This window comes from Chiloscyllium plagiosum, chromosome 27 (assembly GCF_004010195.1).
Source record: "Chiloscyllium plagiosum isolate BGI_BamShark_2017 chromosome 27, ASM401019v2, whole genome shotgun sequence".
In the NCBI taxonomy this organism is placed as follows: Eukaryota; Metazoa; Chordata; class Chondrichthyes; order Orectolobiformes; family Hemiscylliidae; genus Chiloscyllium; species Chiloscyllium plagiosum.
In genome coordinates, this window is record NC_057736.1 from 10139808 (window position 1) to 10165582 (window position 25775).

General features: G+C 40.0%; 1 protein-coding gene across 4 annotated transcripts in view; it reads left to right on the plus strand.

The window, feature by feature from the left end:
- Positions 1-821: 821 nt before the first annotated feature.
- The window catches only part of kdm1a (lysine (K)-specific demethylase 1a), a 65012-nt gene continuing 40058 nt past the window's right edge, over positions 822-25775 (plus strand). Inside the window, exons 1-9 of one of the 4 annotated variants that reach the window (XM_043717387.1) lie at positions 822-971; positions 7368-7533; positions 10825-10863; positions 11305-11438; positions 18262-18340; positions 18684-18776; positions 20164-20270; positions 23428-23509; positions 24082-24176. In XM_043717387.1, the coding sequence (XP_043573322.1) occupies positions 837-971; positions 7368-7533; positions 10825-10863; positions 11305-11438; positions 18262-18340; positions 18684-18776; positions 20164-20270; positions 23428-23509; positions 24082-24176 (930 nt within the window). In that variant the 5' untranslated portion in view covers positions 822-836. Of the gene's footprint in view, positions 972-1206; positions 1568-7367; positions 7534-10824; positions 10864-11304; positions 11439-18261; positions 18341-18683; positions 18777-20163; positions 20271-23427; positions 23510-24081; positions 24177-25775 lie in introns of those variants that run through there. The other 3 variants (XM_043717389.1, XM_043717385.1, XM_043717386.1) reach the window with 3 other exon arrangements.

The following is a 25775-nucleotide window of genomic DNA, read 5'->3' on the forward strand; positions in this document are numbered from 1 at the left end:
GGCCCAGGACCTCCATGTCCTCGGTAGAGTGGGAGGGGGAGTTGAAATGTTGGGGCACGGGGCGGTTTGGTTGATTGGTGCGGGTGTCTCGGAGATGTTCCCTAAAGCGCCTCTGCTAGTGGCGCCCAGTCTCCCCAATGTAGAGGAGACCGCATCGGGAGCAACGGATACAATAAATGATATGAGTGGATGTGCAGGTAAAACTTTGATGGATAAGACCTTCTTGCATTTGGACGTGGACTGCTTCAGTGTCGGAGGAGCAATGAATGTATTGCGCAAACATCCCCACTTCTGATCTTCTGAGGGAGGGAAGGTGAAGCAGCTGAAGACGGTTTGGCCTAGGACAGGTAGTACAATGAAAGGTACCCCTTTTGTGGTGCAGTGGTAGTGTCCCTAACCTTGGACTGGGAGGTCTAGGTTCAATTACCATCTGCTCCAGAGCTGTGTAATTACATCTCTAAACAGATTGATTAGAAAAATATGTTGAATAAAAAGAAGCATTAAGTTGGGGCCCTCTTGTGGCACAGTGGTAATGTTCCTACTTCTTTAACTGGGAGGCCTAGGTTCAAGTACTCCTACTCCAGATGAATGTAGTAACATCTCTGAACAGGTTGATTAGAAAGTATCTTAGTGCAGTAAGGGAAAGTTCTAGCTTGGTGTTGTGCCACTTTCCTGGTCACTGGGTCTCCATTTGCACAGACAGCTGGTTCATTTAGAACAAAGCCATGATGTACCACCGTATGTAATGACGTAACCCTTGCGTGACGACCTGAGTCCTCTCAACTGAACTTGCTGGTTCCCCCACCCCCCCACGGGAGAGGGATCTGTCAATCAAAATGATGGACGTCGTGAGGCACCAGTCACCGACGGAAACCGGGAGCACTTGCCCAATCGGGATAGGTGAAGGGCGGAGGCTTCCGCAAACCAAGATAGGTTGGTTCGGCGTTAGGCGATCAATCGATTGTATTGGGGTTTGTGTTTAATTTATATTTTTTAAAATAATTCCCCCCCCCTCAGAGCCTTACTGTTTTTTTTCCCCGGCAAACAATTGCGGTTGACTGTGGATCGGGGTTTTTAAATTTTATTTTGGGAGGGGGTTAGTGGCGGTGAGGCGGGGGGGGGAGGGGAGAGGAGAGGAGGGGGTTGGTGTTGATTCGGTTGTCGGGGCTGGAGGAGGTGGGGGTGGGGAGGGTGGGGGGGGGTAAGGTTGTTGTTGTGGCGGTGAGTGCGGCGGGCGCCCCCGGGGGAGGCAGCGCCGGCACCTGCGGTGATGATGATGCTGTCGGCGGCAGCGGCGGCAGCAGCAGCGGCGGCGAAGAAGAATAACAATGAGGAGAGGCCGAGCTCCGGCCCCGAGGGTCTGGAGGCGCCCGCGGAGGGAGGTGGAGGTGGAGGTGGAGGTGGAGGAGGCCTGGCCTTGGCAGCAGCGGCGGCCGCCGCCGAGCGGACCCCGAAGAAGAAAGAGCGAGCGTCTCCCCACAGCAGCAGCAGCAACGAGGGCACCATGGAGGGAGGCACGGCAGAGACCCCGGACGGCCGGAGGACCAGCAAACGCAAGCGAGCTAAAGTAAGGCTCCAGGGAGGGAGAGTTAGAGAGAGAGAGAGAGACCCCCAACTTTAAAAAAAATACACATGCTGTGGGGCATGAGGACGTCTCCTCATTGTCATTCTGTGGGTGCAGGGGTTAGGGTGTTACCCGCCCTAAGGTTGGGATCCATTCCTTTGTGTTTGTTGTAAACGTGTATTATTATTATTATTATTTATTATTTATTATTCAATTATTATTATTATTCAATTATTTTCCATGCAGTGTGTCTCCTTTTTGCTCTTGGAAGGAATGCTTGGGGGTTTACGAACAGCAGTTGTGCTGGGGACTTGCCCTTCTCTTTGTTTGAGCTTCCACATCTGAAACTGGCATTTCAAGGGTGTCTCTCTCTGGTTCACGCTTTGTCCTGTCGGTCTGATGCATATGTTAAACAATAAAAAGAGGTTAATTTGAAGGAATATTGTCAGAAGAAGAACTTTAGGGAATCCCCTTTTTGTGCATAGGAAAAACAGACAACATTGACATATTACCCTTTTTAAATCAGTTTTCACACTAGGATTGACAGTGTTTGTTTCCCTACAAATCTGGTTGGATTTTTTTCCCATTATAGTTTCAACAGATGTTCAAATAAGTTTTTTTTTGGCATGGATGACAGACTACATCTTTGATTTGTTCCTATTTATGTTCTTCAGGTAAATTGTGGGATGATAGCTACCCAGTGTTTTATGTTAGGAGTTGAGTATTCAATGTCTTTGTTCTGTGCTCCGGATTGATGGTATTGCAATTTGCAGAGCAGGGACAATTACTTAATGCTAATATTTGCTTCTATATTCCTGTTATCACATTTACTTTTCAGTAGATGCTAAGATTAGTTCAAATAAGCTTGCCAAATCCTAGCATAGAAGAATCAGGTTTTGGAATGCCAGACCACTATAAAAATTCATTACATAGCATTTTGTGTATCTCTCCTCTGGGCTAATACATGGTTCCAGGTTTTACATATTGTGCAAATATTTACATGTGGATTCTTTTAGAATTTTTTGTGACCTAGTTTTGCATTAATTAAGATGTTCTGTCTGAAATGTATCTCAATACTGTGAAATGCTAATGGAATCCTTGGGTTTACCTGCACATGTGAATCTTGATGAGTTCTAAATTTTTGTCAGTTAATGAGTCAATGGAAATTGTGAAGTCTGTTTGATAAAATCAGTGTTGTGGCATTTTTTATCTCCCATTGTATGAAATGATTATGGAGCCTCTTGCTGAGTTAGTTGTCGATAGTCACAGGTGAAGTGCCGGAAGACTGGAAGTTGGCAAACGTGGTGCCACAGTTTAAGAAGGGTGGTAAGGACAAGCCAGGGAACTATAGACCAGTGAGCCTGACCTCGGTGGTGGGCAAGTTGTTGGAGGAAATCCTGAGGGACAGGATGTACATGTATTTGGAAAGGCAAGGACTGATTCGGGATAGTCAACATGGCTTTTGTGCGTGGGAAGGAACAAAGCAGATTGATGAGGGCAGAGCAATAGATGTGATCTATATGGACTTCAGTAAGGCGTTCGACAAGGTTCCCCATGGGAGACTGATTAGCAAGGTTAGATCTCATGGGATACAGGGAGAACTAGCCATTTGGATACAGAACTGGCTCAAAGGTAGAAGACAGAGGCTGGTGTTGGAGGGTTGTTTTTCAGGCTGGAGGCCTGTGACCAGTTCAGTGCCACAAGGATCGGTGCTTGGTCTATTACTTTTTCTCATTTACATAAATGATTTGGATACGAGTATAAGAGGTACAGTTAGTAAGTTTGCAGATGACACCAAAATTGGAGGTGTAGTGGACAGCGAAGAAGGTTACCTCAGATTACAACAGAACCTGGACCAGATGGGCCAATCGGCTGAGAAGTGGCAGATGGAGTTTAGTGTGCTGCATATTGGGAAAGCAAATCTTAGCATGACTTCTACACTTAATGGTAAGATCCTAGGGAGTGTTGCTGAACAAAGGGACCTTGGAGTGCTGGTTCATAGCTCCTTGAAAGTGGAGTCGCAGGTAAATAGGATAGTGAAGAACGCGTTTGGTATGCTTTCCTTTATTGGTCAGAGTATTGAGTACAGGAGTTGGGAGATCATGTTGCGGCTGTACAGGACATTGGTTAGGCCACTGTTGGAATATTGCGTACAATTCTGGTCTCTTTCTATCAGAAAGATATTGTAAAACGTGAAAGGGTTCAGAAAAGATTTACAAAGATGTTGCCAGGGTTGAAGGATCTGAGCTACAGGAAGAGACTGAACAGGCTGGGGCTGTTTTCCCTGGAGCATCGGAAGCTGAGGGGTGACCTTATAGAGGTTTACAAAATTATGAGGGGCATGGATAGGATAAATAGGCAAAGTCTTTTCCCTGGGGTTGGGGAGTCCAGAACTAGAGGGCATAGGTTTAGGGTGAGAGGGGAAAGATATAAAAGAGATCTAAGGAACAACTTTTTCACGCAGGGGGTGGTACATGTATGGAATGAGTTGTCAGAGGAAGTGATGGAGACTGGTACAATTGCAACATTTAAGAAGCATTTGGATGAGTATATGAATAGGAAGGGTTTGAAGGGATATGGGCCGGGTGCTGGCAGGTGGGACTAGATTGGGTTGGGATATCTGGTTGGCATGGACGGGTTGGATCGAAGGGTCTGTTTCCATGCTGTACATCTCTATGACCAAGGGTTTGATTCCATGTATGTTTGTGTTTCTCAGTGTGCTGTCTACCTAAAAATTTGTTTAAAAAGGTTTTCTGTTACTCAGAAATTGGTGATCGACCTAGATATAATAACCTATTCCACAATTTGTAAGATGTAGAATGCTGAAAAACGTTTTCACATTGTTGTAGGATTCTTGCTATGTATGCTGCATGATTCATGCTCTTGACATGGATCCCATTCCAACTCCTCACCCTCTGTTAGATAGAACTGGACAAACCCCAGAAGCTAGATTCTCATATTGAAATGAAAGCATAATTTAAAAGAAATCTTTTTGTCTAGATTTCCTATAGATAAAGTTGCAGATGACCCATCAATATAACAGGGTGTCTGTACCAGCATAATTTTGAGCCAGTGCAAAGTTGCATGCTAAATTGTCTTGAGCCATGTTTCCAAAATGGTAACACTGTTGAATGTTGATCCAGTCATCCTGTATATACAGAAAACCTCGGTTATCCAAATTTTGGATTAGCTGGACAAGATCTCAAGGTCCCTTTAAAACGTTATCCGAGCGAAATATTCCTTGCCTGTCTTTCAGATAATCAAGCTTGTTCTGTATATGCTTTATACTTTTCAACTGATGTGTTATAGAATTTTAGTTGCATCAGAAAACTAATTTCCCTTCACAATAATATTGCACCATCTTTTAAAAATCAAAAGAAGAGGGTTGCTTTGTCATGGTGCCTAGTAATGGCAAGTGGAACAGAATTACTGTCACAGTTCTTCACATGTGTGGTTTGAAAAATTAGAATATGATTTGTGTTTACACTTTCACACCTGTTAATTTACATGAAAGCAAAATACTGTGGATGCTGGAATTTTGAAATAAATTCAGGAAGTGCTGGAAAATCTCAACTGATTTAGCAGCATCTGTGGAGAGAAAAACAGTTGTTTCGAAGCAGTCATATCAGACTTGAAATGTCAACTGTTTCTTTCTTCACAGATGTTATCAGACCTGAATTGCTTCAGCACTTTCTGCTTGTAATAAAAGCAAATACTGCATATGCTGGAAATTTGAGACTAACACAGAAAATGTCTGAGAAAATCAGTTATCAAGTCATAGAGATGTACAGCATGGAAACAGACCTTTCAGTCCATCTCGTCCATGCAGATCAGATATCCTAACCTAATCTAGTCTCACCAGCAGTTGGCTTATATCCTTCTAAACCCTTTCTATTCATATACCCATCCAGATGCTTCTTAAATATTGTATTTGTACCAGCCTCCATCACTTCCTCTGGCAGCTTATTTCATAAATGCACCACTCTCTGCTTGAAAAAGTTGCCCCTTAGGTGTCTCTCAAATTTGTCCCCCCTCACTCTAAACCTATGCTCTAAACCTAGTTGTAGACTATCACCACCCCAGGGAAAAGACCATCTGGCAGCATCTGTTGAAACAGAAACTTGATGTGGAGATGCCAGTGTTGGGGTAGTCAAAATTAAGAATCACACAACACCAGGTTATAGTCCAACAGGTTTATTTGGAAGCGCTAGCTTTCGGAATGCTGCTCTTTCACTAGCTACCTGACGAAGGAACAGCGCTCTGAAAGCTCGTACTTCCAAATAAAGGTGTTGAACTATAACCTGGTGTTGTGTGATTCTGTTTCTGTCTCTGTTCATTCAAATTATTTATGTCAGAACCAAACACTTACTTTTCTGAGCTTAGATTTCTCTGAAGAAACATTTGGAACTATTTCAAACAAGGGTGCAATAATAGCAGATAGGGGACGAAACCTCGCATGGGTGGAACACCTTGCTGTACATGTCAGACTTTTTGTTGTATTCTTCAACTCCATTTGTTATAATGCAGTAGCTTATTGGCAGTGTAGTGCTAGATTGGTGTGCTGAGGGCAGTGGAGTATCTGAGCTCTGGATGATGGAATCAACAAGTAATTAGGAATTGAATGTAGAATGCAGGATCAGTATACATTGACAAATTGGACAAAAATTAGTGGAATGGTAAATAATGAAGAGGATGGCCTTAGATTATAGCAGGATATAGATGGGTTGATCAGTGTCAAATGGAGTTCAATCCAGATAAGCATGAGGTGATAGGTTTGGATAGGGCAAGCAAGGCAAGGGAATACATGAACAGACGGACTCTGGGAGACATTGAGGATCAGAGTGACCTTGTTGTGCATATCCACCAGTCCCTGAAGGTAGCTGGATGGATAGATGAAGGTATGTGGGTTACTTGTCTTTATTAGCCAAGGCATAGAGTTTAAGAACAAGGAGGTTATGCTGGAATTGTTTAAACCATTGATTAGGCCACAGCTAAAGTATTGTCAGTAGTTCAGGAATCCATATTAAAGAAGGTGTATAAGATTATGACTGCATATACAGAAAGAAATGCTCCACCTTGGTGGAGGAATCAGTGATGAGGGGAATGGATTTAAAGTGAGGGGGCAGGAAGTTTAGAGGGAATGTGAGGAAAGGCTTTTCACCCCCTGAGGGTGATGAGAATTGGGAATACTGGGGGAATTTCATAGACAAATAGACAATGAGTTTCTAAAGGTAGCAGATAGCATTGTGGGAGACAAGTGACAGTAGCATAAATTGACAGCAAGCTCTTGAGACAGAAGCTATTGGTTTAACATTGTGGAAGCAAATATGTTGTTGTCATAAATACTTAACATATCAATCTTTTTGCCAACATTTCAAGTGAGTGAGTTCTGATTTAGTCTGAAAAGATTATAGAAATGGGTTAAAGTGTAGCTTCCAAAAATAATTGAATCAACCTTTGCTGACCTTTCGGGAAGAAGCAGAGGCGTGGAATTATTTAAATACTCTTTCAAAGTGCTGACATTAGCATAAAAGCCAAGTGGTCTCCCTCTACATTATATAATTTGGTGATCTGTGCTGATAGTGCAAAATGACTCATTATCATAGATTCACTTTCAAAATTAAAATATTATGTGGAGTATTTTTGTGATGGCAGCTTCCCAATCCTTTGTGTCATAGAACACTGGTACAGGAATTAAAAATACATGGTTTATATATTTTTTTAACATGATCACTGCCAAAGTGTGAGAGATTTGACCTGCTGCTAAGGACATTTTTTTTCTCTTGCAATGTTCATTTTATAGGTTGAGTACAGAGAGATGGATGAAAGCCTGGCAAACCTATCAGAAGATGAATATTATTCAGAAGAGGAACGCAATGCAAAAGCTGAAAAAGAAAAGAAGCAGGTGCCACCACCGCAGCCACCTCCACCTGAGGAGGAAATTGAAAGTGATCCAGAAGAACCATCTGGTAAGTGACATTTACTCAGATTGCTGTCTATCTTGTTGGATGGGGAGAGATAATGGAACCCCCAGGAAGCTGAAAGGTGTTCAATAAGCACTGAATGTAAAATTCTCCATTATTTGAAGCTATGCAAAATAACAAAACCCAGATTTTACTTTTAGAATCTGTTAAAATTCCACGTATAAAAGCTAATTTCTACTATCTTAATTGCTCTGCTCTAGAATGCAGTGCGAGTCAGAATTGCAAATTAAAATGTGTATTAGACCACAGTGAATTTGGTGTCACTCAATTGATAGTTGGAGTTATTAGAAACGCACATATCTGCCTCCAGCTGTCTTATCTGTTCACTGTCAAGATGTGTGAGACAGCTTCCATCTTGCTCCTTGCAAAGTTTAATGATGTATCCTCTGCACACAATCTGGGTTGTATAAGTGTGCAGTTCTTTCGGGAAACTACCCCCAATTTCCCCCAAAGGTTAGACTTGAATCTTCGAAGACACATAACTATATTTGTTTGGCCTTTTAAATTTTTTTTGAATATCTTAAAACATCTAGCCAGCAACCAATCTTATTGAATTGTAGACCTGGCAGGAGGCGCTGAATGACCCACTCTAACCCTAAATAATATGTTCATACGATCTTTCCTTTCGACACTGTCTTCCTTAATTGTCTCTGTCTGTTTGCAATTGGCATGTGACAGAACTCCTTCTCAGTATATAGGAAGGAAAGCTTGTAGAAGTTTGAGCTGTTGTTCTCCAGAAAATTCCTTTTGACTTTGTAGGGATGGTTATTTGATGTCTATGACAGTATCTGCCTCTTTGAATCTGATACTTAATCTTTGTGTTGAGTCCTCAATTCAGTCATGGACAGACTACTTGGTAATTAACTCTTGATTAAAAGTTCCCTGTCCTGGAACTTGGCCCACAGATTTCTGCTGAGCTAAGAGATCTGTTATTTTCTAATAATTCCCCTTTTGCAACCTTCAGTTGATTTGTGTATCTATTTCCTCCCCTTTGCTTGGTTTTTGTCAACAGTAACTTTACTGGCAGGTTACCTTCTGAATTTTCTGTCACTAAAAATTAATGTCCACAGTGAAGGCTTGTAAAATCTATAACCTATAAAAGTGAGAAAATAAGTGCCTGGTTATGATTTCATTTTGTAATTCAGTTTTAAGGTTAAAATATCCATGCTAATCTTGCTCTACCTTTGTTGACTGTCATAATATCCTGATATAATTAGTGTTTTACATTTGAGTGTCCTATGTTATGTATACCATGTAAACTGTTGATGGGAGGGAGGATTGAATGTGCCTGAAAAGTAAACAATTTTGAGGTGCTGAGAAAGTTAGAGCAGAGCATGGTCAGTGAGACTTGATTTCAATAAGAAGTATGGGGTGTAGAAAGATTACGTAGCACAACACATTTCGTTACTTGTAAATGGAAGAAGCTGGATTAGAAGAATATGATTATGGATATACATAGACACAATAAAAGTTGAGAGCTAAAAGCAAGTGCATGACTGCAGATCTAATGACAGGTGACTTCTGGTATCCTGTTTAAGATTGTGATCATTTTACTGGAGATGCTTTCCCAGATGTGGGGTAGTATTCAAGTAAACTATAGTTGGGAAAGTAAGTTTGTGAGAGGAAACGGTGATAAAAGGGAGAATGGCATGAAAAAAAATAAAGCAGGCTTCTTTTAGGCAGGATAGAAATTGAGATGTGGGAATTCCATTTGAGAATAGAGGAAAGTGTAGGTAAGTGCTGATTTTAAACCTTGACATTGGCAGGAAATTTGTTGCTGCTAATGATGGAAAAAGAATACGCACACAGTGTACAACTTTCTAATGAGAATTTTCAAAAAAAGTATGTGTATTTTAGAAACCATATAAAATGTTGAGGAGTTCATCCAGCTGTAGTATGGTAACTCATCAATACAGTGAAAGCATGAGTCAAACTTCAGAAGTATGCATTAATATTAAGTGATGAAGATTTGATGCACTTGAGGCCCATGTTTGCACCTTATTTTGTTGACATAAGGTTTCAGTTTCCCTCTATCCATTTCTTTGCTTACTCCTTGTGTTGCTGGGGTGCAATTTAACAGGCACTGACAACCGCACATAACAGGCTGCAGTGGTTCAAGAAGGCAGCTCACTACCACCTTCTCAAGGGCAACTAGGGACTGGCTGTAAATGCTGGTTAGTCAGCGACACCCACATCCCACAAAATGAATAAATAAAAAAAACTTGGTTTAAAAGGCATTCTTCATTTGTAAGCCTATTTTGCAAACGTCAGCAGGCTGCTTAAGTGTCGAGGGTACGATTACATTGCCTCATCTTGACAATACCTAATGATTGCATGTGGCTACATTTCATTGGGAATGTCATAGGATAATAGCTAGCAGTGAAAGCGATGGTTGAATTTTCCTGTCTCCCTTTCCTCAGTTCTGAACCCGGAGGAATGTTGAGGCCAATTCTAGTGCTGCTACTGTTACTTCAGTTGATACCAACCAAGTTAGAAGGACAGACCAGACCAGATATTAATATTTTGGTGCTTCCTGATTTGTATTGTTTCAGGTCCACACTCCAGTGTGGAGTAATGACATCCATTTTGTTTATTGTGATAATTAAATATCTATTAATATCTTTATTTAAATATCTATAGAATGTATATTCTAATTTAGTTTATATAGGTCCAATAAATTTAGAATTATGTACATTTGGTATAGAAAGTTTTTTAAGAAACCAATTCATTTTATTCTGCAACCCGTTTCTCTAAATCTTGTGCCTAATTATCCAATTAAGTTTTAATTTTAAATTATACAGCTCTTCTTTAAATACTATATTAGAGAACTTTTGATGCAACAGTCAGTAAAGAAATTCAGACAGAGTAATTATACAGTTAACCCAAGTTGGATTGGATTGGGTATGATCATTTACCAGCTTCCAATAATATGGTATTTAAATCACCTATTTTGGGAGGAGTGGAAGGTACTGTTTGTAGAAAAGGGGACGTAACATAATTAGTGTTTTGGAAGGCTTACAAGGGATATTGTCATGGAAAATTTCCTGATGCAGGGAGACGCAGCTGATAATAGCCAAACTTATAGTGGCTTGAGGTAACTGCCCTGGCAACCCTTTCAGTGCTTTTATTGTTGTATTTGTCTGCCAGGGACTAAATATCTATAAGCAAATATATTCATGTTAAATTTTAAAATATTGTTTTAATACGAGACCGCGGAAATTAGGGAAACTAGTAGTGTGCGCATGCGTGTGAATGTTTTTACGTTCGTTCCCGCAGTGCATTGGAGCAACATCAATCTGGCAGGGTCGATCGCAGGTATGTATTTTTTAAATTACTTTTTAAATTTCTTTTCTGTGCGCTGGTTTAATTTTAATTTTGTGATTAATTTTTTATGTTGCAGGTAGTGTTTGTGAGGAAGGAAGGTGTTGACTGACTTTGGGTTGTGGGATCTGAAACTTCTCCAGCTAAAGTTTGAATCTGTGGGTGGGAACCTGGTGATCAGGGTCTAATCTTTGGTGGTTGTTTAGGAAAGTTTCCAGGAGCAGAGGTGCAGATCAACACATGGAAGGGATTCTTGGATGTGTTGTTAGGGTGAGAAGTCAAGTCCATGGGAGGAACTGACAACTCTGATGTGATGTTACGATGACAGGTGACAGTTTGGTTTTAATTGGAAGCTCTCAAGATTTATCTCGTGTTTCTTCATGGCCCTAGGTTAAAAGTTTTATTGCACTAATTTTGTGAGTTCATTCTTATCAGGTGTAGAGGGTGCTGCTTTCCAGAGTCGCCTACCTCACGATCGCATGACCTCACAGGAAGCAGCCTGTTTCCCAGACATTATCAGTGGTCCTGCACAGACCCAGAAGGTGTTTCTATACATCAGAAACCGCACAGTAAGTTTCTGTATTAAAAACATAATTCCTTAAATCATTGCTGCATATTCTTTTTGTGGAGGAAGGGAAAGAGGAACCTGTGTGTTTTTGTCTTTTTAAAATGACAGCAATGTATTTCACATTAAAAGTCTTAACAGTTACTGGGAGGATACTTCTGACAGTTTGTCTACTTTAGATTCCGTACAGTGTGGATATAGGCCTTTCGGCCCAACAATCCGCACTGACCCTCCGAAGAGCAACCCACCCAGACCCATTCCCCTACATTTACCCCTGACTAATGCAATTTAACATGACCAATTCACCTAACTTGCACATCTTTGGATTGTGGGAGAATGTGCAAACTCCACACAAGACAGGGTGGGAATTGAACCCAGGCCCCTGGTGCTGTGAGGCAGCAGTGCTAACCACTGAGCCACAGTGCTGTTTTGCCTTTAGTTGCTGCAGTAAGGTTCTGGGTTCCTGGATTGGAAACAAAAGCAAAACACATGCACTAGATAACCAAAGTTAGAAACTTTGAAGCTATCGTCTTACTAACTGTTTAAATAAATGCAGCATGGGAGGCAGAGCACTGATTTATTTGCTTTTTTACATTTTCCATGTATTTCTTACATGTCTCCCTCCTTTATCAATTGCAGCAAGTATACTTTTCATCCATCTAGAAATGAGCAGAGTGTACTCTGACATTTTGTGGACTTACTCCATTAATAGCTGCTAATTATTAAGTAGATAGATCTGTTAGAAGACATTTCCATCCATTTTTGACATTTTCTACTCAGTTCTGGTATTAATGCTTCAAAGAATTTGTACTTGGTGAGTTTTGAGAAGATTTGTAGCTCTGTTTGAGGTTCAAGATGTAGGTTTGCTCGCTGAGCTGGGAGGTTTAGTTTCCAACATTTCGTTACCATACGAGGTGACACCATCAGTGAGCCTCTGGATGGAGCACTGGTGGTATGGCCCGCTTTTTATTTGTGTGCTTAGGCTACCTTGGGTTGGAGATGTCATTTCCTGTGGTGATACCATTTCCTGTTTCTCGGGGAGGTGGTAAATAGGATCCAAGTCAATGTATTTGTTGATAGAATTGACTTGGGTCCCATTTACCATCACCTGAGAAAAACTGGAAATGACATCACCAACCCAAGGAAGCCTAAACACATAATAAAAAGCAGGCCATACCACCAGTGCTTCATCTGGAGGCTCACTGTTGATGTTACCTAGTATGGTGATGAAATGTCTGAAACCGAACCTTCCAGCTCAGCCAGCAAACCTACATCCAGAATTAGTACTTCTGAAATGATAACGTGGTCAAGTTTGCAACTGACTGATGAGTGGGTGACTCTTTCATAATCCCTTGGGGAAAGTATTCCCATCAGTGAGTAAAGATAAAGTCACTGTGGTCTCATTAGAGAGAGATGATTGGTGGTAGTTTAACCTCAGGATCATCATGCCTCAGGCAAGGGGAGAGGTTGAGAAGGAGAATTATTTGTGGTAACTCAGCCGGTGTGGAAATTGAACCCTTGCTGTTGGCATCAGTCTGCATTGCTAAGCAGTTGTCCAGCTATCTGAGAGAATAAATGTCAATGGATTTGAAGCAGAGGGTGTCCTTCTAAAGAAGAACTCAAAATAATTCTGGGGCATACCTGAGTATTGTAAAACAGTATAAAGATATATCAGTATGAAAACAGGAAGTGCTGGAGAAACTCCGGTCTTTAGAGTCCACAATACTTTGCTTTTATTATAGTATATCAATTTAATCAAGTTTGTAATGTATATCTTGTGTAGCATGAATGAGTGTTGACAGATGAGAAATGTTCTGCATGTAAGTCTTCAGCATATTTTAGTTACGTTACTTAAGAATCAAGAATTTAGTTAAGTTTAGGTAATGTTTGCAGTATCAGTTTAAGGTACTTTCATATCAATAAATCTAATTTTGGCTTTGCCTGTAAGTTCTGGTCTTGCAAGTATATTGGTCAGGAAAAATATTATGGGCATCTTGTAGCACATCTGTTGTGTAGCCTGTGGTTAGAAAATGTGGTTGTTTATCTAATGGCACATGTAACCTTGAGGAGTGAATAGGTTAAAGCTTCAGCTTACTGGAAGTGCAAGTATAGCTCTTGATTTGGGCTGATGCTGTGAGTACTGGTAAATTGTTGCAGGAAAAGCTGAATTTTGATCAATTACAAAGCATTGTTAGTTAATTAATTGTACTCTTGATGTCATACTATAAAATACTGTATGTTATAAAATGTCATGCAGTTTTCTTCAGTTGTATTTAATGTTACAGCAAACAAATCCCAAAACTAGCCTGTTTCTTCAGTTTATTACAAAGTACTTACAACAAAGAAGCACAATTGACTCTGTCACCAGAGCTGGTTGCAACAGCAATTTGGCCTACGCTTGTTCCTGTTTCTTTATGTTCTTAAATAAACAGATTAGTTGAGATTTTTTTGTTCACCTTCAAAAGAAAGTGACATCCAAATGGATTGAGGTCTGAATCCAGTGGTACAAGACCTGTTTGAAAAACTGAAACCAAGTTTGGCATTTCTGTGGATGACTGTATCAGCATTCTGTTTCTGTGAGTATCTCAACCTCCTGCGATGGCAAATTGAATTTCTCAGCTCATTACTGTGCTGATGAAGTTTAGTCCTTCATCTGTTACTTGTGAATTTTCAAGCAACAATAAAATCTACTTGAATTGTCTTTTGCCCCGGTTAATTTCCTCACAACTTAGGTGTACCCTTTGTCTGCTATAACTTGGGCATGGCATATGTCTGTAAGAGAAGCTGCATTGAATGACGTTAGCAAATCGCTCAGTTGCAGTCAGAACTATTTCTTGCACAGTCTGTACAGCTCTGGAAATGTCAATAGGGAATGTCAGATTCTGATGCATGGTAAGTAGGAATCATAACCTTTGTCATTGTTTGCCTTTTAAAGAGCTAATAGTACTGGTGTCATCTTTGCAGTTCCCAAGGTTCTGCCATATAGTTTACAAGAATGCAAAATCTCCAAACCTGATGTCACAATGGAAAAAAAAGTCAAATAGCTGTTTTAGATTGAAAGGTTTTTCAACGGGTTGTGCACCTTAATATTCAACGTTAAGAAAAATCTTTTGTGGCATGGTGAACTCTGCAGTACATATTTGTTGTTGGATTAGTCTAACCTTATCTCAAGATAATGATTGATAGGTAGAGGGAATTAAACCATGTTGAAAGTGAAAGCTGGATATTTAAGATATATTTGCACAAGACTCCTTTATTACAAAAACAAAGATTAAGCTTTCTGTTGCCTTTATCTCAACTTCTTTCTACCTTTCTGTCTGCTTTTAATCAATTCTCTGAATGGGTCAGGTGGAGAAGGAAGGAAGGAAGGTAGGCAGCTAAGCAGCATTGTTCTCTTGGGCACCTTGCCATGGTATTGGATACCTGGCCAGAAAACGCTGTCATCCAGTTGTTGTTGTTATGTAGCGCATATTGCATTAGTGAAGATCTTCAGCCAACTAAAGAAAGCTATGACCATCGGCTATAGTTATTGGAAACCGTGGAATTGTTTTGTATAAGAATGTATGAACTGCTGATGCGTAAAGACCAGGACTGATCTGGTTTGCAATGCTGGCAGTTGCATGATTCAGCAATAATTGTGCTGACTAATCAAAGCAATCAGTCTCTACCAATTAGCTGCTATAGAACAGAAATTTCATTTGAATTTCATGCAGTGGATGGAAGTCTAGATAGAGTGTAAGAAGTTTAAAATTCTGTAAGAGTAACTTGCTACTTGCTGGCTCATGACATCATTCTTGTTTCTGGGAGTCCAAGGTTGAGTGTCATATTGGGACAATAAACAGTCATTAACAGGGTCTTTATAACATGATTTCAAACCCTAAATGGCTATGTCAAGATTCATTTATGTTATGGAAGTAAATTTAGCAAGTTTTAGATTTTCATTGTACTTCAGTTGGGGGTACTTAGGGCAGGGTTGCAGTTTTGCTTTTTTTTTGTTTTGGTTAATGGTGGAGAGGCACAAGTTGACCAGCAGTGTTTGGAGAATTAGATACTGCGCTGTTGATCCATCACAACAAATTGTTGAATTTTGTTCAAACCAGTAATAGCCATCAGTGTTCATTCTGGGCTCTGGGCATCAACACTACAATTTTATGAAGTGATTCGGAGATGGATAGGAAAGTGAGTTGTGAAGAGCACATAAGGATCCTACAAAGGGATATAAATAGGATCAGTGAGTGGGCAAAGATCTGGCAAATGGAGTGTAATGTGGGAAAGAGTGAAATTTTCCTTTTACAATAAGAATGAAAAAAAATCTAAATATTAAGAGATTGCAGAATGCTGAGATGCAGAGAGATCTGAGTGCCCTAAACCATGAATCACGGAAGGTTTAGTATGCCATTACAGCAGATGGTCAGGAAGGCTAATCAAATGTTATGTTGTATTGTGAGGAAAATTGAATGCTGGAGTAGGGAGGTTATGCTTCAGTTATAAATGACATTGGTAAGACTGCTTCTAGAGTATTGTCTGTAATACTGGTCACCATACTTACAGAAGGATGTTAACGTGTTGGAAGCAGTTCAGAAGTTCAGTGGACTAATACTTTGAACAGGTAGATTGCATTTTGAGGCAAGGCTAGGCAGGCTAGTTCTGCATCCCTTGTGATTAGAAGAGCAGAAGTGACTTAGTTGAAATAAATGAGATCTTGAGGTGACTTGACCAAGTGGGTGTGGAAAATATGTTTCCTCTTGTGGGTGAATTTAGAACTAGGGGTCATAGTTTAAAAATTAAGGGATTTCTGATAAAGGGGAAAAGAAATTCATCTGAAGTTTGAATGTCTTTGGAAATGCCTTCTTTATAAGGCAGAATATTTAAATATTTTTAAGGCAGAGACACAGTTTTATTTTTAACCAAGGTAATAAAAGATTATTGGTGCATGCAGGAATGTAGAGTTAGTGTTAAGGTCATTGAATGGTGGAAGGGCTGAGTGGCCTACTCTTCTTCCTTGTTCGTATGTTTTTATTAATTCTCTGTAATTGCAATCATATAATTGGTGCATAAAATGTTAATTTATTTGCTCCTTCAACCTGGAAAGCATTGCTTGAGGGGTTTGAATTCCTGTTCTGGAATGTTGCTAACAGCTCCCACCACCATTACCAACCAACTAACTCCTTTCAAAAATCTGAATGCTTTGGAAATCTCTCTCCATTAATAGTTTGTGGTGGGAAAATGGCTGAATGCATTAATGACCCGATTTTTGTGTGAGAAATATTGGTGAGGACAACAATATTCACCATTATTATGCACATTATTAAACACCAAGTCCTGGAATATGGACAGGCATAGTTAATTGGAGGAATCTGGATTTTTCTCGGAGTTACTCTGCTCCTTTACTATAATCAGTACCTCATGAATAAATTTGATTTGATCTGTTGTCTCATGTACAGTTAAAAGCTTTGTTTGCGAGCAGTAAAGGAAGACCGTAGTAAGCAAGGATATATGGATCATATGGTGAAAAATAGAATATGTGCTAGGTAAGATCAACATAACAGGATCAGCATTATTTAAAGTTAGAAAGTCCATTCATCAGTCTAATAATGGCAGGAAAAAATCTGTTCTTAAACCTGTTGGTGCATGTGTTCAAGCTCCTGTATCTTCTGCCTAATGGAAGAAGTTGTCGGAGAGCATTACCGGGGTGGAATGGGTCTCTGATGATGGGAACCTTTCCACGGCAACAAGCCTTGTAAGTGGAGTCTGTGGATGGGAGGTTGGCTTACGTGGTAGTCTGGGGTGTGCACACAACCTTCTGCATTTTCATAAGGTCCTGGGCAGAGCAGTTGCCATATCAAGCTATTATGTACTCGGACAGCATGCTGTCTGTGGTGCATCTATGAAAGATAGTGAAGCTACTTATGGACATTCCAAATTTCCTGAGCTGCCTGATGAAGAAGAGGGGTTGTTGTACCTTCTTGACGGTCAAATCTGCATGGGAAATCAGGACAGGTTGTTGGTTATCGTCACTCCTAAGAGCTTAACGCTCTCAGCCACCACTCCATTGATGTAGATAGGGTATGTGTTCTTCCCCTTTCTTTCTGAAGTCGATGATCAATTCTTTTGTTTTGCTGACATTGAGAGAGAAGTTGTTATCGCTGCATCACGCCACTAAGCCCTCTATCCCCCTTCTGTATTCTGACTTATATTTGTTTGATATCTGTCCTATCACAATAGTGTCATCAGCAAACATGTAGATGGTGTTTGTTTGGAATTTGACAACGCAGTTGAGTGTACAGGAATGCAGTAGGGGGCTGAGAACGCATTCTTGGGTGGGGACTGCAGTGTTGTGTGTTAGTATGCAAAAGGTGCAGAATAAACTCAACTTTGAAATCAACATGAAGTTGTGGTTAATTCACTGTTAAGTACAATGAAACAAGTTGTGTGTGGTCAGTCGTTATTGCTGCCAAACAGCCCCTGTGTCCTTGCAAGCTTAACTTTGTAAGTGAAGAGTTTCAGTCCTTCAAAAATTTAGTAAGCATACAAAGTTTTGTTTTACTTTCACTGTCCCTTTTTCTTCTCAACCCTATCCTTCATTCCTTCTTTTTAATTACATTTAGGTAATGTATTAAAGTGAAATAATATTCCCAAAATAACTTCTTATAGATACACGATGTCCTTTCCAGGGTATCAGAATCTGAATTAAATAAACCTCTGGATGAAAGCCTGCAAAAATTCTTTGAGTAGCTGTTGGCATTATCCTCTTAACAAATGAGCACACATTTTTAAAGTTAATTTGAAATGCAATTATTCATTGCTTTTCTTTCCATTGTAAACAGTTGCAGCTCTGGCTGGATAACCCTAAAGTGCAGTTAACCTTTGAGGTAACTCATCAGCAGCTGGAGTCTCCATATAACAGTAAGTGAGGTTACTATAAGTGAGCTTGCGGGAACTTTTTCCTGAATTTGGAGTAATGTCCAAATAGGTATTAATCTTTGACTAAAGAAAATGCATTTTTAGAATGTGAAATGGTTTGAGAAATACTTCTTAACAAACTGTAAATATAGAAGAAAAATACTTATTTTCAGTTGTGTGTTAGATTGTCTAGGGTGCAATTTGAGCTGAAAATTTCCAGAAAAATAATCATGTTTGAAATCAATGTATAATGCTTTCCAGGATTATTTTTAAATCAAGCATATAGTTTATCTGCTTGATTGTACTGTTTGTCTTGCTGCACATTGTTAATTTCTCTTTGTCTCAGGTGATGCTGTACTGGTTCACAGGATACACAGCTACTTGGAACGCCATGGGTTAATTAACTTTGGTATCTACAAACGGGTGAAACCACTTCCAAGTGAGTACTATTGCTTGGATTTTAATATAGTGCAATAGTGTCAATAACAATTAGAATTAAATGATACTGATGCGCACTTTCAAGGAGATATAGTTAGTCTCGTTAATAAACTTGCATTTGTATGGTACCTTTCTTAATATAATAAAACTTCACAGGAAAAGACCTTTTGCCAAATAGTTTGACATCATGCCAAAGGAAGAGATGTTAGAACAAGTGGTCACAGAGGTAGATTTTGAAGGATGTCTTCGGGGGGAGAGGAGAGTGAGAAGTGAAGAGATTTGTGTAGGGAATTCTACAGACCAGAAGGCATGGCTCCTGTTGGCTATTCAGAGTTGCAAAAGATGTCAGAGTTGGAAGAACACCAACCTCTCTAACTGTTGTAGAGTTGATAGAGGTTATAGGTGTGGGGGAAAAGACCTGGATAAACATTGAGTCATGGAGATGTACAGCACGGAAACTGACCCTTCGGTCCAACTCGTCCATGCCAAGCAGATATCCTAAATTAATCTAGTCCCATTTGCCAGTACTTGGCCCATGTCCCTCTAAACACTTCCTATCCATATACCCATCCAGATGCCTTTTAAATATTGTAATTGTCCCAGCCTCCATCATTTCCTCTGGCAGCTCATTCCATGCACGTGCCACCCTCTGCATGAAAACATTGCCCCTCAGGTCCCTTTATAAATCGTTCCCGTCTCATCTTAAACCTATGCCCTCTAGTTCTGGACTCCCCCACCCCATGGAAAAGACTTTGTCTATTTACCCTATTCATGCCCCTCATGATTTTATAAACCTCTGTCACCTCTCAGCCTCCAACGCTCCACGGAAAGCACCCCCAGTCTATTCAGCCTCTCCCTCTAGTAGAAACCCTCCAACGCTGGCAACATCTTTGTAAATCTTTTCTGAACGTAAATGGAAGAATTCTAACTAGCAAGACCCAATGTAGATCTGTAAGCAGAAGAGTGGGGTAAATAGGACTTGTTATGAGTTAGGTGAGTTTTGGGTGAGTTCAGTTTAATGGAGGGGGAATATTGGAATAGTAGAGTTTGGGGTGTCAAATACATAGAATTTCAGCAGTGCATGCATTGAAATAGGGTCAAGTAAAATTTCAGAGGTGGAAGTACGTCATCTTTGTAATGGTGGAATTATGGGGTCCACAGCACAATTCTGGATCAAATTCTGGAACCAGACTAATCAGAGGGGGCCATGGAATTGGTTGCAAGGAAAAGAGTTCTTGGCCATCTAAAAAGAAAACTACCAGAAATACTCCAAATGTATTAGAATACCTAATTAAGTGTGGGCAGTTTCGTAATTTAAATAATCTTGGGCTGTGCTGTTGATCTGTGTTTCCTTTGTTTAGTAATTGGAAAAACCTTATGATTCATAGCAAAGAAGACGGGGAAGGTGATAATTATTGGTGCTGGAGTGTCGGGTCTGGCAGCAGCTCGCCAACTGCAAAGCTTTGGAATGGATGTCACTGTACTGGAGGCGCGAGTAAGTTGGTTTTTGTTTTGTTCACAAATGCCAAAGATCTAGCAAGAGAAGTTTGTAAAATGTAAGTCTCCCATTTGGCAATGTGCAAAACAGGAAATAGGTTGGTATTTCATTCATAAAAATCAAACTCTCAATTGACTATCTGACTTTCATTGCAAAGTCAAATTTCAGGACACAAATGAATTCTAAAAATAGTGCATGTTTGTATTTTTAATAAGAAACAAATCATCCTGGTGCCATTGAACATGACACCATTCTTTTGAAGTAGTTAATATTTGGGTGAAGTGGGCAAGTATTTTGTAGGTCAGGTGTTTCCATTTCTTGAAATCAAATGGAAGAAAAGCTTTACTTTAGCAGGTAGCTTTATTGACAGAGATGCACTGCTGATGTAATTCCTGTCCATTGGGGGAGAGAGTTTTTGTTTTTGTCTGCAGGATAATATTTGAAACAAGGAAAGAATGTATTCTTAACATATTTTCTGGATTTTTGGCGGTAAGTACCTAAGCTGTTGAAGACCTGAGTTCATCAGAAGTGTAAACAATACTTAGTACAATAGGACAACACCAAAGTACTATGATTTTGGAAATGTCAAATTCAAGCAAGCTGCTACAAATATTGAGGTCAGGTAGCAAGTGTGGAAAGGGATAACTACAACTAATGGATGGAATTAATGACTTAACATCCATTCCCCCTCACACATTCCTCACACACACGCACCCACCACACACCCCACATACATGTGGTTCCATGCAGTAGGGGAGGCACTGGCTGGGTGGTATTACCACTAGACTATTAATCCAGAAACATAAGGAATATTTGGTTTGGGGGTGGGGGGGGGTTCGACACCTGCCAAGTCAGATGGTGGAATTTGGATGTAATCTGAAATTACGATTCTACTGATGACCATGAAACCCTTGTCCATTTGTTTGACTAATCTGATTTACTGATGTCTGTAAGGGCAGGAAATCTGCCATCTTCACCTGGGCTAGTGAACAGGTGTCTCCAGATCCACAATGTGGACAACTGCCCTCTGAAATGGCCTGGTAAGCCACTCAGTTCAAAGGCAACTAGGGACAGGCAATAAATGCTGGCCAGCAGCAATGACCACATCCCACGAGTAAATAAAAAAAGTAGTGGAATTTAATGAAGTGATACGTTGAATGGTGAGGACCCTGCCAGATTAAAAATATCTGCTTTCTGCCCTCACCTGAATAGGTTTGGTGGGGGGGCAGGGTGCTCATGGATAGCATTCCTGCCCAAGTACTAATTGAGGCCCATGAAATATGCAGTAATACTCACTTAGGGGTCACATCCCAGCACTGCTGTTATTCACCCACCAGCAGGGTTCAGTCACCACGTGGGATGCCTGATAAACAGACGCTGCTGAACTTCCTTGCAGACTGCGTGGGTGTTTAATGGTACCAAATCTCTTGTCTGCTTAAAAACCAACCTTGACCCTTGTCTCTAAAAACTCCCCACTAACACTTGCCTGTGAGCTGTAGTCTCTTGTTGCGCCTAGGCCTCCGATAGCTGCATAGCTGGCACATGTTACTGATAGACCTTCCTCAGTAGAGGTGATGCAAAACTCCCATGAGCAAGGCTCACATTGCAAATATTGAATTCTGTCCAATATTTCCGATGTACCATGTGCTTTTGGCATTAGAAAATCAGTAACATCTGTGCCTTTTATTAGTAATGCTGTATGGTTATAGAGATTGAGACAGAGCTTATGGAACTTCAATCGTGAAAATCTGCTGGTGTGATTCTCACTTGGGCCACTCAGCTCCTGACCTCACTGCAGCCTTGCTCCTAAACTGGTGGAGATCTGAACTTCAGAGATGAAGTGAATGTGACTGTCCTTGACCTCAAGACAGCATTTGGCTAGATGAGGCATCTGGGAACCTTAGCTAAACTGGTGTCAGAGGAAATCTTTGGTTGGAGTCATACCTAGCATAAAAGAAGATGGTTATTATTGGATACCAAACACTTGGTGCATCAGTGCAGGTGATCTTCATTGTGTTCTTGGCATATAACATCTTCAACTGATTCATCAGTGATCTTTACATCCATCATAAGGTCAAAAGTGGTAGGGTTGATTGCGCCATGTTCAGCATCATTTGCAATTCCTCAGTTACTGTAACAGTTTATGTTCATATGCAGTAAGACCTGGGCAGCATCCAGGTTTGGATAAGTACCAAATAGCACAGATTCCACACAAGTGCCAGTCGATGACCATCTCTCCATGATATTCAGTGGCACTGTGATCGCTGAATTTCCACCATTCTATGGGTTAATATTTTTCATCAACTAAAGTGGACCATCCATATTAATATTGTGGCTTCCAAGAACAGGCCAAAAGCTGAGAGTTTTGCAATGAGCAACTCACTTCATGTGTCCCCACTGCATGTTTGCTATCCACAAGACAGAAGTCAGGAATGTGATGCAATGCTGTCCACTTGCCTGGATGTGTGCAGCTCCAACAACACTACTTGATTTGTAATCCTTCCAGCACTTTCAACAATTACTCCCTTTACCACTGATATATAGTGGCCACATGACAAACTATAGCATCCACATGACAAACTATAGCAAATAACCAAGGTTCCTTCCATAGCAAGTTTCAACCTTGTGATCTCTATTTCCTAGAAGGATAAAACATCACTATCTCCAAGTTCCCCTAAAAGCTACACACCATCTAGACTCTGAACTACAGGGGATCCCCAAATTAAGAGCATTTTTACTTATGAACACAATCCCATACAGGATGTAATTTTGGAGATCTGCCATATGAACACTTCCTGTATTTAAGAACAGCTATTTTATGTTGTGTTCCAACTTGTGTACAAATCAACTTGCGAACAGAACCCATTTGCAGCCCAGGGATTGCCTGTATGTTTCCGTTTCTTCACTGTCGGTGGGTTAAAAACCTAGAATTTCCTTCCTAAAGAAGTTTGTGTCCCCCATACGCCAGGGTTTGCAATGGTTCAAGGAAGCACTACTTGTCAAAGTAATTAGGGATGGGTAATAAATGCCATTCTATCCAGCACAGCTCACATCCCATGATGGAATTTTAAAAAAAGTGTGAACCATATTAGTGATTTTATTGTGTTGTGTACAAATGAGCGCACTTACCACTTCATAATCACTTAAATTGCAGGATCGTGTTGGAGGTCGAGTAGCCACATTTAGAAAGGGAAACTATGTTGCTGATTTGGGCGCCATGGTTGTAACAGGACTTGGTAAGTTTTGTATAATCTCCAAAAATAATTTTCTTGTATGTTTGGGAGGAGGCTGGCTTGATGAAGCTTTACGAAAGTAATAAGAATGGTGTAGTTCTTTCTGATCCTTGAACATGTACCATCAGGTGACGAATATATACCTTAGTCTGTTTATAGTCCTCATCCCTTCAGGCCCTCGTTTAGCAAATCTCTATCAGTTTGGCAGAGTATTCCAGATTCCCATAATGTTTTCTGCTGGGAAGAAACTGTTGTGTGATCTTATTTTGTAATCTCTTAGCTGTAATTTTGTCAGCTATTCTGGTATTGCCTGCTATTGGAAATAATTACTCTGTATTGAATTATTTTCTTCTTGTTAAATATTGCAACCTGAGGTCATTTGTGAGGTTGAGAAGATGGGACCTTCATAGTAACTTCAGCTGGTGCGGAAATTGAACCCGTGCTGTTGGTGTTGCTGTGCATTGCAAACCAACTGTCCGGCCAACTGAGCTGACTGATGAGGTGTAAGGCATTTATATTTCAGTCTGTTTATCTGTGTATTTCTACCAAATGCCATCTATCCCTTTATTTTGCAGGTGGAAACCCAATGGCAGTGGTTAGCAAGCAAGTGAACATGGAGCTGGCCAAAATAAAACAAAAGTGCCCCCTTTACGAGGCAAATGGGCAGGCTGTAAGTCTAAAATAATTGATTACAAATTCTTCACAAACAGTATAATAGTTAGACTTGCTTTACTCCTGTAGATATGGTAAATTCATCCTAGATTAAAGGTCTTACTGCACTGTGGATTTATAAGATATTTGCTATGCTACTGTGGAAGAATTTGAATGAATGGCAAGGATGCATCTATTTGGATTGGCAAAGTTGGCATTCCTGCATTTCCTAGTGACTGGGTGCAGAGTTGAATTCATTAGCTAGAAACTGAGAGTGAAAGTGAAGGGGTTTTGGATGTAAAAATAAGGAGGTGTGACCCTATGTAAAGGTATTATCTTAGTCTACAAATCGCTCTAAAGTTGTCTTGCACCCTAAAGACCATACAGGTTTTGTTTGAACCAGGAATCCTTTTAATTTTCTGTAAGACTTTAATATAATGAGTATTCAGTCTCCACCACTTACAACAGGTGTGGATGTGGTTTGCCCTGTGTGAAGTAGAGGATGATATGGGTTGTGCTTACCAAACTTCTTCCTGACATTCATAAAGTCCTCAAATCACCAGTTAAAGAAGCCAAACAATCTTTGTGCGGATTCAGGAACTTTATTTAATCTTCACTTGTGTAACAGTTCCTTAGTGTTCTCTTCGGATATGTGTTCTCAAACATAAAGTAAAACCTACCTTTTTCTGAATGAAGCCTTGTAACTTATCATATTTTGCCTTTAGCAAGGCGCAAATTATTTAGTCACTTATGCATGAGCCGAATTTATAAATTAATTTATTTTCCTTCAGATCTTTTATTTTAATGTTTTTAATATAAGGCTGACCTGATCAAGTTTGATGTGAATGTCAATTTTTACATTTTGACTAGTTGATAAAATATTTTATTACCAAAAACAAATGTTTAAAAATTGTCAACTTTCTGATAGGAATTGAATATCAGAAAGCTGACTGGTAAATTAAACACTTCAGTTCTTGTAAAGGAAAAGGTTAGTGTAAACCTAAACAGAAAACACCTATGTAAGTTTATCATTATTTATTTAATCTTCCCTTCCTCCATTCTGTTTGTTTTAATTATACTTTTAGGAGTGAATGTGAGTAAGATTAAAGTTTAATTTTTTTTAAAGTTGTTTGTTGTTGGAGGTCGGGTTAGTAGTATTGCAGTGGTGTTGCTCCTGACAACTGGCTAATTCTATTGTTGTACTACTGTTTCATTGTTGTGCCGAATTGGGTGTCTCTGGGAGAATGCATTTGTGTAGACTTGCCAGCATCTAGGGATATTATTGATTATGGCTGGGAAACATTGTGCTACTTTTTATATCTACAGTTGGGTGGTTTCTGGTTAGCTGATGTGAAAACCAGAAGTTGTATTGAGGTTGTCAAGATAAAAAACCAAAAATCAAGACATTTGTGTGTGCTAAATTAAGAGCTTTGGACTATTAAAGTTTTTTTTAAAAATGCATTTAATAATGATATAGTTGAATAATTATGCAGTTGTTTGTTAGTTGTCATCAGGATTCTTGATCAACTACTTCAGGAATTTCTACATTCAGTTTGAATTTCAGGGAGGAATTCAGGGCTCTCAAGATATAGTAGTGAACAAAGACATTCAGGATTTA